The 16,249-nt window shown below is 37.2% G+C and overlaps 2 protein-coding genes across 11 annotated transcripts in view; one reads left to right on the forward strand and one right to left on the reverse strand.

Annotated features, from left to right (window-relative positions):
- The window catches only part of KLHL28 (kelch like family member 28), a 32,566-nt gene extending 25,475 nt beyond the window's left edge, over window positions 1-7,091 (forward strand). For all 5 annotated transcript variants that reach the window (XM_070053718.2, XM_051822804.3, XM_008269539.5 and 2 more), the window contains 2 exons: window positions 1,202-1,410; window positions 2,525-7,091. In XM_070053718.2, the coding sequence (XP_069909819.1) occupies window positions 1,202-1,410; window positions 2,525-2,688 (373 nt within the window). In that variant the 3' untranslated portion in view covers window positions 2,689-7,091. The remainder of the gene's footprint in view (window positions 1-1,201; window positions 1,411-2,524) is intronic.
- The window catches only part of DORIP1 (dopamine receptor interacting protein 1), a 41,827-nt gene that overhangs the window by 3,695 nt on the left and 21,883 nt on the right, over window positions 1-16,249 (reverse strand). For 2 of the 6 annotated variants that reach the window (XM_089309297.1, XM_070053720.2), the window contains one exon: window positions 10,667-11,278. The exons of 1 other annotated variant lie outside the window; for it this stretch is intronic. In XM_089309297.1, coding sequence (XP_089165423.1) covers window positions 11,056-11,278 — 223 coding nt within the window. In that variant the 3' untranslated portion in view covers window positions 10,667-11,055. Of the gene's footprint in view, window positions 1-690; window positions 1,794-10,666; window positions 11,279-16,249 lie in introns of those variants that run through there. 3 more of the 6 variants (XM_089309303.1, XM_089309301.1, XM_089309300.1) reach the window with 3 other exon arrangements.

Below are 16,249 nucleotides of genomic sequence, written 5' to 3' on the forward strand. Positions count from 1 at the left end.
CAAGGTGGTATGTGTATATGATATGGTCTTTTATGCCACTGCTTAATAGAATAAAGAAATGGAAATATTCCTATATGCCAATCAAATCCTTTAATGTCATAAACTAAAAGCCTTACTTAAATCTTCCTTTCTGGACTCTTACCTTATATGCATGCATTTATCATGATGCATCTGAGTTGTGTTAGTCTGAATTACAGATTTCTATATTCAGTAGTTTAGGAATAAAGGGTGAAAGATACATATGAGAAAATAAAAATCTAAAGTCACTATTTTTATGGAGTATTAGTTAAAATTCTGAAGCTTTGTCGACAACAGATGCCCCAAAGAGTACATGTCTAATGGGTAAAGAGGTATGTGTTTTATTGATTGTGAGCATTTTAACGAAAGAGTATGATTTGTTAACTGAATCAGAAATGATGACATAACAGCCTTTCATCTATACATTTCTATTACAGTCTAAGTATTCCTTTATATATATATATATATATATATATATATATATATATACACACACACACACACATACACACATACATATAATTTTTGGAGTTGAAAAAATATTTCAGGTCCAGATAATGCATTTCTGTCTATGAAATGCATTATCTGGCTAAACTTTATAAGATATTATGTAATTTAATTTTAGATATGTTCTTGAAATTTGAGGTCTTGTTACAGTTCATCCCTGCAATCTTTTTTTTTCCCCAAAGATTTATTTATTTATTTATTGAAAGAGTTACACAGAGAGAGAAGGAGAGGTACAGAAAGAGAGAGGTCTTCCATCCATTAGTTCACTCCCCAGATAGCTGCAACGGCCAGAGCTGCACTGATCCAAAGCCAGGAGCCAGGAGCTTCTTCCAGGTCCCCCACGTGGGTGCAGGGGCCCCAGGACTTGGGCCATCTTCCACTGCTTTCCCAGGCCATAGCACAGAGCTGGATTGGAAGTGGAGCATTCGGGACTCGAACTGGCACCCATATGGGATGCACTGCACTGTAGGCAGTGGCTTTACTTGCTACGCTATAGTGCTGCCCCCCCATCCCTGCAGTCTTATCAGCAAGAATCTAAACATTTGGAACAACCTACTATTGTTTTATATTTATTTATTTAAGCTTTAAAAATTATAGTGGGCTTTAGTTTTGCTTTGGCAGGAAGAGTAACATAAAGTATCTGTTAATTAATTTATTCTTTTGTGGATATTTGCAGTGTGGAGCGTTATGATCCAAGTAAGGATTGCTGGGAGATGGTTGCATCCATGGCAGATAAAAGGATTCACTTTGGCGTTGGTGTCATGCTAGGCTTTATTTTTGTAGTGGGTGGACATAATGGTGTCTCACATTTGTCAAGCATTGAAAGATATGACCCTCACCAAAATCAGTGGACTGTGTGTAGACCAATGAAAGAACCCAGAACAGGTAATAATTTTATTAATTTCCAAACTACAGGGCATTGCTCTTCTGGAAATATAAGAATAAGGGTATTACTTATGTAGAAAAATTTTTTGTGGTAATAATAAATAAACTAGCTGAACAAAATTAAAGTTTCTTTGATCTAATTTTAATATGCCACTGTGCATGTTAATCATTTCTCAAAAGGATAATAGAGCATATTTTTTATAGAAGCTTGTTTTTGCATATAACAGATATCATCTTTTTATATGTTATGTACATGCCCTTCTTGGATTGTTCTGATTTGTTTTTTGTTGTGCCCCAGCATTCTATGTGTATTCACTTGTAAAGATTCTCTCTCCCCCAGTCAAAAAAGAAAAAAAGGGGGGTGGTATTTGATTTCAGGATTCCTAGGAAAAGAAAAAAATACATAATTGAAGGTATGAAGAAATTGCAGTCTTTGAACCCAAACTCCAGTCACATTATTTTAAGGGACAAGTTTTAAATTACTGAGGGAGATGCTTTAGGGGTGCAGTATTTATTTTTCATATTTATGAAAGAAACTCTTAAAGCAAATCCTCACAAAGCTATTAACCTTTGGTTTAAACCTTTTTGCGATAATTGTGAATACGACTAACTAGACAAAATAAAATTTCTTTACTCTAATACAGGGTTTACCATATCTAGTCTCTTTGGTATGCTTGCCAGGGAAAACCATATAAGCAGTGGGTACTTTAAAAAACTTGAGTGAGCTTGTTCTTTTTAGAACTCTACATGACAATTCTAAGGCAGAATTTTTAAAAACATAGTTTAGTATATTTGAATATGTTGAAAATCTGATCAAATGAATCAGTTCTAGAAAAACATACATAAATTGATAGGAAAGTATATGGAAAACTTTGTACTGCATTCTTAATAGTACTTTCCTGTCATGGAAAGAGAAGAGTAGAATTAGAAGTAAAGGAAGACTTTTCTGTTAATGGGGCTTTCTCCCGGTAAGCACTTACTGCTACATTGCTTGTGTAATTACAGTTGGTTGTTGAAATAAATTTTAAGAAAACATTACAAATCCATTTATTGTTAGTGGAAGAGGTCTACTCCATGGTTAACATGTTTCCTTCTTTTTACACACTGTTCCTAGGAGTGGGTGCTGCAGTTATCGACAACTACCTTTATGTAGTCGGAGGTCATTCAGGGTCTTCCTATCTGAATACAGTGCAGAAATATGACCCTATCTCAGACACATGGCTGGATTCAGCTGGCATGATATACTGTCGCTGCAACTTTGGATTAACTGCACTTTGACAGGTGTGACTACTTGGAAATAATGTGATGGTGAAACTTGTACCGCATGAAAGGATGCCCAGCTTTCTGAAACCCAAAAGCTGCATTGCTCTCTTTTTAACTTGAAGTGGCATGAAGACTTAAAGTTCTGTTGGGTTCTTCCAATTCACAAGTAGTTATGGTTGCTCTTGATTACACAGTAAAACAATAATCAAAAAGAAAAAAGACAAAAAAAAAAAAAAAGAGGAAAGACCCTGCCAGTTTAATTGTGCACTTTTTTCCCTTACAACTGAGCTACACTAATATTATGTTCCTAAGTGTACATGCAGAGAAGACCTCGCTGCTTGTTTTCTATTTTTTATTTTAGCTTTTCCTCCTTGATATATACCATGATTTACTAGGATGACAGAGGCTTTAGATGTTGTAGTATATGGAGTGACTGGACAGAGTACTGACACTGCCTGTTGGATGTAAATTCATATGTGTTGCATTTTTTAAAACAAAGGGCTGCTTTTCCTTTTGGTACTTTTAAGGGTTGTAAACAACATATCATAGTGAGTCATCTGAATACTCTTCCTACTAAGTGGTTTTAGGGCTGGCCTTTTAATAGGTTTATATGACAGTTGCTTTTACTAACATGATATTTGGGGTCCTATTTTAAGAAGTCAGATATTCACTGTGTATGCCTTTTATATATTGGGAGGTTAATGCAGGATGATTTTAGTTACTCATCTACATTATGATAAATGTGGATAGAAAGAATTAATAAGATCAGTTATTTCAGTTTTTCTTTAGTAAGTAGTAGAGAGCAAGCTTCCCAGTGTTGATGTAAGTATTTAAGATGTGTTTCAGTACCACCCTTAGTGCATATTAGTTTTTTCATATATCATTATAATAATTTTAATTTTTAAGATTTTTGTTTGCTTTTTCAAAGTGTTCAGATAAAAATGGTGCTAATTGTAGGATTTATAAAAGGCTATAACTGATGTTCTTTTGGATGTTCACTATGAGATATGCATGACAGATTTTGGTAGTCTTTTTCATTTTTACTGGTTTGATTCGTTAGTGCTTATTAAAAATGTCTGTGATTACACCAATGTTAACATCCAAAAATCACCTAAATGGCCTATGTTATGCTTTCATGGCTCCTGAATAGTGATTTAAAGAAAGATACATATTTTGATCTTCTTTCTTCTTGTGCTTGATGTTACACATCTTTCTTAAAAACAGGAATATATGCATTAAATATCAAGCACTTAGAGGCAGTTATGCATTACTTTGTACATTTCTTAGGTAACTTTATATTTCGAAGTTATTGAGGAAAACTGGAACTCGATGTTTACTTGAGTAGTGGTTCTAAATTTGGTTCTGCTTTAATTGGAGAAAGTCTTTTAAAGCAAAATTGTTTGCTATAGCCAATGATAGCTTATTTAAAAGATCAGTTAACTTATTTTATTTTAGCATGTTTTAATAAATGTCTATTAAACACATTAGCTTGCATTTTAATATGATGTTGGTACTTGTATTTTGGTACTGTATTCATTTTGTTTTCTTGATTTTTTTAACTTGCCCACTATCTCCTTATAAAGTCTCTGCAAGACCAGTGTATATTTTTTTCCTAACAAAACATTCATTCTGCATTCTTAAGTGCCATAATGTTCTAAACTATTGTGAAGAAGCCATTTGTAATTATAAAACATAGATTCATTTTTTAGAATATATTTTACTTCTTGGGCAATTTATAGTTTTCCTGTTCTTCCATAAATTGCCAGTTATGTATTTGAACATATACTATAAAACTATGTAAAATCATATTTAGTCATAAGAGTAGTATCATGCATTATGAATATTTGCACAAATTATAAAACCTTGCAGTTTTTACTCTCTTCTAATTTAGAACTCAACAGGAACTATTAATAAAATCAACAGCCTGATTATTTTCTATGTTGCTTGTTTGAATAACATAATGATATATAGCAATAACTTTTTCATTGATTTCAATAAATCTGTTGAATAGAAATAAGGTGCACTATTGTACTTGGCCTACACATTAAAGAAAAGCAATTTAAAATAGATCTCATAATATACTTCATTTTAAATCCCTAAATGATTTTCTTTGTTTATATCCATAAAATCATTAAAATCATCCTATTCTAGTTTTAAAGTCGTCTCCCAGAAGACAAGGGAATTTGGAAAACTGTAGAAAATTATTTTAATTGTAAACACATCTATACTGTACACTTTATTTTAAAATGTTTTATTTGCATCTTGTCTCTACTGTCCAGTTAGTGTAAAATACATAATCATTTGGCAGATTAGATCAAAATCATGCACTGATTATTGAAAAATCTAAATTTCTTCTTAGTCAAGACTAAATGTGAAACATCTTGGGCAATAGTAGGAGCCATATACCAGTGAACAACTTAGGAAAACTTGTGAAGGGAAGAGAAAAATCATTCAAAATTTAAAAATATATTTATTTTAGGATTTCTAAACCTACTATAGTATTCAAAATAACCAGAGCTTCTAATATGACCTGACAATAAGTTTACAATAGGGCATTCTCTTATAATTTGAGAAATTTTATTGTAAATATTCTGCTGAAAAATTGTGAATTTAAAGTCACTTTTTTATGTTAAAAAGGATCAAAATGTTTGCTTATAAATCCCCAGGGTTTAAGGTATTAGAAAGTAATTACATTTATTTAGGCAAGGAAGGGAAAGCTGTTTTATGGTTGCCCAGAAATATTCTAGAAAATAGAAAATAACAGCAATGGGGACTAGAAATTAATCAGTTGTAAGATAATTGCTTTCTATAATTATGTTACAAAGACTTAACCTGTTAGGAATATTTGACTTTAATATTTGTTGGATGTAATAATATAACTTAACTGATTTTAGATGTAACCCAAAGGATATTTACAAGTTCTATATGTTAATGCTAAAATTGTTTTAAATATAAGTGGATATTAAATTGTAGGGAGTGGTATCAAGCTATAGGAAAATGGCATTGGGTTATGGAAGTTAATAGTTTGACACATACAGAGGGCTACTATATGTATAACTAATGTGCTACATGCTGCAAGAGCTAGAAATACCAGTGAGATAAGCTCTTTTCACTCAGAGGGTAAAATATAGTGTGAGAGACCTGTACCCAAGTAACTGTTAGAGTAGAAGATGTATCTAATTCCTTATCTCCAGTATCATAAGAAGTGTTTAGAAACTTAGTCTATATATATAAACAATTCTTTAGTGTTCAATTGAGTTTTAATGGCATGAATAAGAATTATGAAAAACCTAATGTTTATAGAATTCCCAATTTTCTGGAAATGGATAATGTATTTTCAAATAGAAAAATAAAACTACAGAAATTAAAAAACAGCAACTATTTCTTAGTGTCAGAGCTCTGGCTAACATCAAAGGAAATACATAAATGTATATAGTAATGCTATATTTGTTTTCAGTTTTGGTATTGGATTCCTAGTATTGTCACCTAAGTGCTCATTTTCAGGAAAATCAGATACTATGATACACTTACTGCTTAAAGTTGAATAAACTTGTGATAACCTCTATAACCTCTGTAATTTAAAAGGTAAGCAATTATAACATGTCACATGTCAAGTTAACATCCAGTTCAACTTCTTAACTGTTTTTTCCCTTTGTAAACAGCACTTTAGTTAGACATGATTTATTAGATGGTGACTATTCTGTGGCTGGATACATATTGGACTTTCACTTACAGTATATTTATTCAGTGTTGAGACACATTTGAAAAAAGTAAAAAATACAATACGTTTCAATTATAGGTTTACAAATTTTCTTATTGGTGTGAATATGGAGTAAAATAAAAATCCAGTTTACATCTCTGCAGAGAGAAAAATTGTTATCCATATGTCTTTTATATTATATATATTTAACTAGAGGTAATTTATTGTTAATTTTGTCAAGTTATCATGTGTAAGTCCCATTTATTTCAAAATACCAAGCAAAAAGTTCCAAGTTTGCCTTAAAATACAAGTGAAATTAAAGAACTGGATGATAATGCCTATATTTTTGCCTTATGAATTATGCTGTACCATAAACCAGAGATGGTTTTGATTTTAACAGGATTCTGAAATTTTGTAGATGTAGAGTACTAATATTTGTACTCTCTTGCAAAGAATGTCATCTAGTTGTGGATTATGTTACTATTTAAATGTTTTTGTATCTGCATTTTACCTCCAAATATGTACCTTTTTAGCATCAGGGTTTTATTTTTTTATTTTTGTTTACATAGTAAAGTGGCATTTATCTTGTTGAAGATTGTATTCTTTTGTCTTTTATTTTAAAAGTTCTTTGTTTATATTATTGTGGTAATGTTCTGTAATGATTATAGTTAAATTTCATTTATTGTGAAATGTTTAAAATAAAATTGAAAAATTTAAATGTTTCATGAGATTATTGTTGTGAACCTGAAAACCAACTTTATCATGCTCAACTCATAAATTCATTTTGGTAAATAGGTAGTGGCCTCAAAAATTGAGATGTAGGGGTGTAGGGGACGAACATTTAGCCTTAAGATGCCGACATCCCACACCGTCCCAGCTCCAGCTCCTGACTCCAGGTTCCTGCCAGTGCAGACCCTCAGAGGCAATGGCAATGACTCAAGTGGTTTGCTTCCTGTCACCCACATGGGGAAACCTGGATTGTATTACTGGCTCCTGACTTTAGACCTTGGCCCAGCCCTGACCATGCCCTAGGCCTTACAAGCATTTGTGGTTTGGACCAGTGGATGGAAGGTCTGTGGAGAGGAGTGTGTGTTTCTCTCTCTCTGCCTCTCAAAAAAATTTAAAAGAAGTTGAAGTGGGTGTGGGATAGCCACCCTTTACATCCTCATCACTAGGTTATAATGAAAACACTTTTTAGGCCAAATTCTGCCACTTGTGCAGACATTTATTAAAGGAACATGCATTAGCAAAGCAGGTACAAAAGAGTTCAGTCACCTCAGACACCTTAGTACACCCCAGACTTCTGTACTTTTAGATTGTGTAATTAGCCTTCTGGGAGGAGAAGTTTACTTGAGCAGACAAGGTAGTGTCCTAAAAGATTCTATTACTTTATGATCAGCATAAAGTAAGCAGTGGTCCTGAAGAAAGGGTAATAAACAAAACATTGAGTCCCAGATGATATTTTTAAAGGAAGTTGTAAATGAATGATCTGAATTGATTCAAATCTTTAATTTCACTAGTAAGAGCAACTTTCTGGTACCATGTTAATCTATTAGCCACTTCCCCAATACATATTCCTGACACTTAATATGTTCATTAGCAAAGTATTTGGTGTCAATCATTATGGTTAACAAGGACTTGCAGTTGCCTTGAGTACAGCAATTTTTTTGTTAGCATGCCAGCATTCTTGATGAGGGCAATTTTGTGTTGAAGTTGGAATTTAAAGATATGTCCTGAAAAAGATATATATATTAAATATTTATTTTTTCTTATTTTTATATTTTATATATTTATAATTTATATATTATATAGTATAGTATATAATGTATACTATAATATTTTACGTATTTTAAATAAAAATATAAATATATAAAATGTAGATGACAAAAATACATAAATATGCATTTTGAAAGAAACACATGGTAAAATACTAAAATCAAGATTTCTTGGTTAAGTGACTCTTTAGGTTCTTTTTATTCTAAGGCATGCACAATGCACAGATAGTTCTCATAGTACCCAAAAGTCACTGTATAAAATCTGTCAGTTGTTAACTGGGAGCTTAGGAGGTGCAAGGAATGCTGGAAGGTCTGGTGAAACCTAACCTATAATCTTCTTGCGGAATGTGAAGACACCAGGGAGGAGGAAGAAAATGCTGCTCTGGCAAAGCTCCATCTGTGCCTCTTGGGTTCTTTCATAAAATTACTGATGACTCTCTTGTTTGGGACAGTAATGAGGGTGGAAGTTGCAACCCTTAATTTGGAAGATCATGTGTTGGGTAGATGGTAGGAGTCAGCAATAACTGGAATGGAACAGAATTCAATTTTGCATCTAGTGGAATATAAAAAGCCCTTCCAGTGCAGAGCCAGTACTCAAGGCTAGGAGTCAGATTATGTCCTGTGGTAAAGAGACAGTATCAGAATACATCAAGTGAGTTTTTACATGTGCTTGTTTTTTATTCTTTCTTCTTTTTAATAGAACTGAAATCTTCACATATCACCCAGCTTCAACTGCTAACCATGTTTTTCTAATCCTACTTCGTCTATTCAACTACTCTTTCGTTTTTGAAAATCCCAGACAGAATGTGATGTGGCTATTAAGTAACTGAAGCTGTATCTCTAACTGATACAAATACAAAAATATATTCTGTAAGTCATGATGATATAGTCACACTTAAAATTGTGATACCTTTGTAATATTTAGTACCATGTCTATATTCATACTTCCTTGATGTCTGAAAGATATTTTGTTTTTAGCATTGGTTGCTTTGAGTCAGTATCTATATAAGGTTTATATATTACATTTAACTCTTATGTCTCTTAAATCTCATTTTTTTAAAAGATTTTTTTATTTATTTAAAAGTCAGAGTTACATAGAGAGAGGAGAGGCAGAGAGGTCTTCCACCCGCTGGTTCACTCCCCAACTGGCCACAATGGCCAGAGCTGCGCCGATTCGGAGCCAGGAGCCAGGAGCCTCTTCTGGGCCCAAGCACCTGGACCATCTTCTACTGCTTTCCCAGGCAACAGCAGAAAGCTGGATTGGAAGTGGAGCAGCCAGGTCTCAAACCTGCATCCGTATGGAATGCTGGCACTACAAGCGGTGCCTTTACCCTCTAAGCCACAGCACCAGCCCCCTTAAATCCCCTTTAATCTCCACTAGTCACTGCCTTCACCCATAGTTTTTTTTCCTGCATTTTGTCAAATGAACAAGGTCATTTGTCTAATAGATTACCCCATATTCTAGATTTAGGTGATCATTTTCTTGTGGTATTTTTTAAAAAAGATTTATTTATTTATTTATTTGAAAGTCAGAGTTACAGAGAAAGGGAGAGACAGAGAGAGAGAAAGAGATCTTTCATCCATTAGTTCCTCCTCAAATGGCCATATCAGCCAAGGCTGGTCTAGGCCAAAGCCAGGAGCCAGGGACTTCATCTGGGTCTCTCAAGTGAGTGACAGAGACCCAAACACTTAGCCCATCTTTGCTGCTTTTCTCAGGCCATTAGTGGGGAGCTGGATCAGAAGTGGAGCTGCTGGGATTCAAACAGGCATCCATATAGGATGCCAGTGTGGCAAACGGTGGCTTTACCCACTACACCACAATGCTGGCCCTGTCTTGTGGTATTTTTTTTTTTAACTTGTCTCATTCTTCAAGTTTTCTATAAACTGATAGATGTAGACTCTTGATTAGATTTATTATTTACTTGTTTGGGCCACCATAGTTGATATGTACACTTCCCATTGCCTTGTGTCATAAAATATATTATGTCTGGCTATTTCAATTTTGGTAATGCTAAGACTAATTACTGAATTTGAAGTTCAACTGCCAGTCTGATTCTTTGACATTATCAGGTTTCCCTTCAATTTCTCACCTGGTGATTTTAGCAGTTATTGACGGCCTCTGTTACTATATTAAGGATTGCAAAATGGCGATTTTTCCAATTCTGTCATTCCTTCTATATTTACTAGCTGGAATTGTACAAAGGAAAGTTGTCCTCATCACCTAATTGGTTGCCTTTAGAGACAATATTTAAAAAAAAATGTAGCAGGAAATGTTTGATTCATTCCTCTTTCACTCCTTAGAACTGGTACCATAGCTACCCACAAAAGCCACTGATTATCATTATCTCAGGAATTTTTATGTATTTGTTTATTTTTTAGGCATATATACCTCTTAGGTTCTACTGAAAGTTTCCTTGCTTTTCAACCAACTTCCAAAAAACTGTTATTAAGATAAAATATTGTCAAATCTGTAGAACAGTAAAAATAATAGAACTAGTCTTGTATACACTTTCCAAGATTCACTAACTTTTTAAAAGATTTATATTATTTATTTGAAAGAGTTACAGAGAGAGGTAAAGACACAGAGAGAGAGGTCTTCCATCTTCTGGTTCACTCCCCAGATGGCTGCAATGGCCAGAGCTGTGCCCATCCGAAGCCAGGAGCCAGGAGCTTCTTCTGGGTCTCCCATGCAGGTGCAGGGGCCCAAAGACTTAGGCCATCTTCCACTGCTATCCCAGGCCATAGCAGAGATGTGGATCGGAAGAAGAGTAGCCGGGACAAGAACTGGCACCCATATGGGGTGCCAGCACTTCAGGCCAGGGCTTTAACCCACTGCACCACAGCTGCCAGCCCCCCAGATTCACTAATTTTTACATCTTCTCTGTTTAAGCTTATTTATTTATTTATTTATTTATTTATTTGAAAAGTAGAGTTACAGACAGTGAGAGAGAGAGACAGAGAGAAAGGTCTTCCTTCTGTTGGTTCACTCCCCAATTGGCCCCCAACGGCCGGAGCCGCACTGATCCGAAGCCAGGAGCCAGGCAGGAGCTTTTTCCAGGTCTCCCACGTGGGTGCAGGGGCCCAAGGACTCGGGCCATCTTCTACTGCTTTCCCAGGCCATAGCAGAGAGCTGGATCAGAAATGGAGCAGATGGGACTCAAACGGTTGCATATATGGGATGCCGGCATTGCAGGCAGCAGCTTTACCTGCTACGCCACAACATCAGCCCCAAAACACTCTTTTTAACGTTTTTTCATTTAATATATTCTGGATATTGCTTTATACCACTCATCCTTTTTTTTAATAGTTGCATGGTACTTTTCTTTGCCATAGGACTTTATTTTTTAAGATTGTATTTATTTATTTGACAGGTAGAGTTACAGAGTGAGGGAAAGACAGAGAAAAAGGTCTTCCATCTGCTGGTTCACTCCCTAAATGGCAACTCCCCAAGCGGAAGCTTAGCCTATTATGCCAAAGCACCAGCCCTTATCATAGGACTTTTTTTTTTTTTTTTTTTTTTTTTTTTTTAAGATTTATTTTTGGCCAGCGTTTCTGCTCAATAGGCTAATCCTCTGCCTGCGGCGCTGACACCCCAGGTTCTAGTCCCAGTCGGGGCGCCGGATTCTGTCCCGGTTGCTCCTCTTCCAGTCCAGCTCTCTGCTGTGGCCTGGGAGTGCAGTGGAGGATGGCCCAAGTGCTTGGGCTCTGCACCCGCATGGGAGACCAGGATAAGCACCTGGCTCCTGGCTTTGGATCAGCGCAGTGCACCGCAGCGGCCACTGTGGGGTGAACCAATGGCAAAGGAAGACCTTTCTCTCTGTCTCTCTCTCTCACTGTCCACTCTGCCTGTCAAAAAAAAAATTCATTTTATTTATTTGAAAGACAGAGTTACAGAGGGAAGTAGAGACAGAGAGGTCTTCCATTTGCTGGTTCACTCCCCAGAGGGCTGCAACGGCAGGAGCTGCGCTGATCCAAAGCCAGGAACCAGGAACTTCTTCCAGGTCTCCCACGTGGGTGCAGGGGCCCAAGGACTTGGGCCATCCTCCACTGCTTTCCCAGGCCATAGCAGAGAGCTGGATCAGAAGAGGAGCTGCCAAGACTAGAACCGGCGCCCAGATGGGATGCCAGCGCTTCAGGCCAGGGTGTTAACCCGCTGCACCACAGGGCTGGCTCCACCATGGACTTTTAACTAGTCTACTGATAGACATTGGATTTTCAGACTTTTACCTTTACAAATATTGCTATAATTATGAGCCTTATGCATTTGTCATTTTATGTTTTGAGGATAGGGTTTTAGAAGTTGATTTGCTAGGCCAGGTAATTTTGCTAGATCTTGCCCAGTTCTATCAAGTGGTTGTACCATTTTGCATACTCATAGTCATAGATAAGAGTGCCTTACAAACTAATTTTTTTATTGGTCCACCCACTTAGGGGTTTATTAAAAGCTGACACTTGGAGGGATCAGTGCTGTGGCATAGTAGGCTAAGCCTCTGCCTATAGCGCTGGCATCCCAGATGGTCTCTGATTCATGTCCTGGCTGTTTCTCTTCTGATCAAGCTCTCTGCTGATGGCCTGGGAAAGCAGTAGAATATGACTCAAGTACTTGGGCTCTACTCCTGCGTGAGAGACCCAGAAGAAGCTCCTGGCTCCTGGCTTTGGATCAGCCCAGCTCTGGCCATTGGGGTCATTTGGGGAGTGAACTAGCAGATGGAAGACCTCTTTGTCTGTCTCTCCCTCTCTCTGTAACTCTACCTCTCAAAGAAATAAATAAAATCTAAAAAAAAAAAAAATGTTGTTTGTGCTCAGATTTTTTTTGGATCAAACTATGTCTAATATTAAAATATAATTAAAGAAATGAAAAATTCCTTGTTTTAATATACATTAAAGGCTAGTTTAAATATCTTATTGAATAAGGCAGTATATAAACAATGGTGAGTGAGTCATTTCTGTCTTGGTGATCAGAAAGCAAGTCTTGAAAAATATATTCTTGTGTGTTGCCTGAGGAGAGTTAAGAGTTAAAATAGACAGCATTTAATAGAGTAGGTAGTTCCCACTACTTTGAGCAATATATCTCAAAATTTTATAGCCAGATTTTAAAAGACCCTAAAATCATATATGATGGTGTCCTAGTGTGTTTGGGCTGCTGGAACAGACTGCTTCAAACCGTGTAGCTTTCTCTGGAGGCTGGGAAGGCCAAGATTAAGGTAGACCTGGTTTCTGGTAAGGACCCTTTGGCTGGCTCATGGCTGGAGCCTTCTTGCTGTGTCTTCATATGGTGGAAGAGGTGTGGTTGGGAGAGCTGTGAAATCTCTCCTGGGGAGCTATTATAATGGGACTACTCTCATTTATAAGGTTATGAGCTCAAGGCCTAGTTAGAAGGGAGCAGAAGGAAGGCACAAACACTCAGACCACAGTAGGGAGGTAAACAGTTTTGGACAATCTGTTGGATAAGTAATTTTGAACAGGAACCAGATGTGATATTTCACTATCATTTGCTATCTATGGAAATTCACTTATGTTCCCATTTTTTCTTCTGCTTTATTTTTACATTTCAAACTCATTTGTGTATTTAAAATCTTTTTATTGTTTTAATAATGTGTTCTGTGAACTTAACTGCCACAGAAATACCAGCAGTGATTTTCAGCCAAAAAAACTGAACATTTGCAAAAATTTAAGCTCATTTTCTACAGCAGCACTACTTACCTATTGCATTTCTTGATAAAATGCCAAAAGAGGAATCAATAAATCCATAATGGTAGCTTACACTTCATGGTAATTACTATGTGTCAGGTACTAAGTCTTATAATGATTCACTTAATCTTCACCACAATCTCTATCTGTCTATCTATCTATCTATGCATCTATCTATCTGTCTATAGGAAACTGAGGAACAGAGAGGTTAATGATAGGTCCAAAATCACACACCAGGGACCAAACATGGATTTTAGCATAAGCAATATGAATTCATAGCCCAGGCTTTTAACCTCTGTACTCTTGTCTTTCCTTGACAGCAAGAAACCAAGAATACAAGCAATCTAGTGGTAAAATGACCATATATGATAATTCACTTAGAAAGTCTGCAATTCAAGGCCGGTGCTGCGGCTTACTAGGCTAATCCTCTGCCTGCGGCACTGGCACACCGGGTTCTAGTCCCGGTCGGGGCGCCGGATTCTGTCCCGGTTGCCCCTCTTCCAGTCCAGCTCTCTGATGTGGCCCGGGAGTGCAGTGGAGGATGGCCCAGGTCCTTGGGCCCTGTACCCGCATGGGAGACCAGGAGGAAGCACCTGGCTCCTGGTTTCAGATTGGTGTAGGGTGCCGGCTGCAGTGGCCACTTGGGGGGTGAACCAACAGAAGGAAGACCTTTCTCTCTTTCTCTCTATCTCACTGTCTAACTCTGTCAAAAACAACAAACAACAACAACAACAAAAATGAAAGTCTGCAATTCAAGGGACCAGCGCGATGGCTTAGTGGGTAAAGCTTCCTGCAGTGCCACCATCCCATATGGGTGCCAATTCAAGTCCCAGCTGCTCTACTTATGACCCAGCTCTCTGCTATGACCTGGGAAAGCAGTGGAAGATGTCCCAAGTCGTTGGGCCCCTGCACTCACATGAGAGACCTGGAAGAGGCTTCTTGTTTCAGATCAGCCCAGTTCCAGCCATTGTGGCCATTTGGGGAGTGAAGCAGCGGATGGAACTTTCTCTCTCTCTCTGCCTCTGCCTCTCTGTAACTCTGCCTTTCAAATAAATAAATAAATAAATAGTCTTTTATTTTTAAAAATTCCACAGTTCAAATCCTTTTCCTGGATTAAAAAGATTTAAAAAATGCAATTCTGGAGCTGGTGTTGTGGCACAGCAGGTTAAGCCACTGCCTGTGACACCAGCATCTCATGTGGGTGCCAATTTAAGTCCCAGCTGCTCCACTTCCAACCCAGCTCCCTGCTACCCTGCTAATGTGCCTGGGAAAGCAGCGGAAGATAGTCCAAATTCTTGGGACCCTGCATCCACGTGGGAGAGACTCAGATGAAGCTACTGGCTCCTGGCTTCAACCCAGCCCAGCCACGGCCAATGCACCCATTTAGGGAGTAAATTAGCAAATGGAAGATCCCCCCCGCTCTGTTACTCTGCCTTTCAAATAAATCAATAATCTTTTAAAAAATGTAATCCCAATTATATCTTTCAGCATTTCCATAAGCTGGCTAAGGACAGGGGTTTCTAAGCCTTTGCAAAAGATGGAGAAACAGATGAGGACTCCAGAGATCATAAAGGTTGGGAGGAAGTTGTGAAGAAACTCTGGGAGCAAGCTAACAAATATTTTGTCTGTGGTGCCGTTTGCAGAGGGAGAGTACAGCTGAACTTAGGAAAGATTCCATGTTGTGTGTTTTCTCCAATCTATGAGTCTAGCAGAGTCAAAGAACAAAAGGAACATTAGACCTGAATTAACCAAAATTAACAAGTGGGATTACTACTTTATGTTGGGGTATGGTTCTTTCTTTCCAGGTGTTCTACATTCTATACTGAGAAGTGTCTTCCACCTCATGTTCATCAAGAATACAGCAAGAATTGAGACTGTCCTAGAAGTCCAGCTGACATCTCCTTCACCAAGTTTTTGAAGAAGACCCATCCCAAATGACCCTCTCACTTTTTATCAGTAACAGAAATCTTTGAGATTATTAAACCTTTTACGGGTTATTCTAGCTGCAATATTTTTTTATACTGTACCTAAGATTTTCGTTTTTAAAGATTATTTATCTGAAAGGCAGAGTTACATAGAGGCAGAGATAGAGAGAGAGAGAGAGATATCTTCCATCCATTTTGGTTAATCTTCCAACTGCTGGTTCACTCCCCAGATAGCTGCAACGGTCAGAGCTGTGCCAATCCAAAGCCAGGAGCTTCTTCCGGGTCACCCATGCAGGTGCAGGGGCCCAAGGACTAGGGCCATCCTCTACTGATTTCCCAGGCCATCGCAGATAGATGGATGGGAAGAGGAGCAGCTGGGACTCAAAAGTATTCATAGGAGATTCCAGCACTGCAGGTGGCGACTTTACTCACTAAACCACAGCACTACCCCCTGAAATATTTTTTTTTAATTTGAAGGTATTTGA

The sequence above is a fragment of the Oryctolagus cuniculus genome, chromosome 12 (genome assembly GCF_051225735.1).
Source record: "Oryctolagus cuniculus isolate XC-2025 breed Fujian yellow rabbit chromosome 12, ASM5122573v1, whole genome shotgun sequence".
Taxonomy (NCBI): Eukaryota; Metazoa; Chordata; class Mammalia; order Lagomorpha; family Leporidae; genus Oryctolagus; species Oryctolagus cuniculus.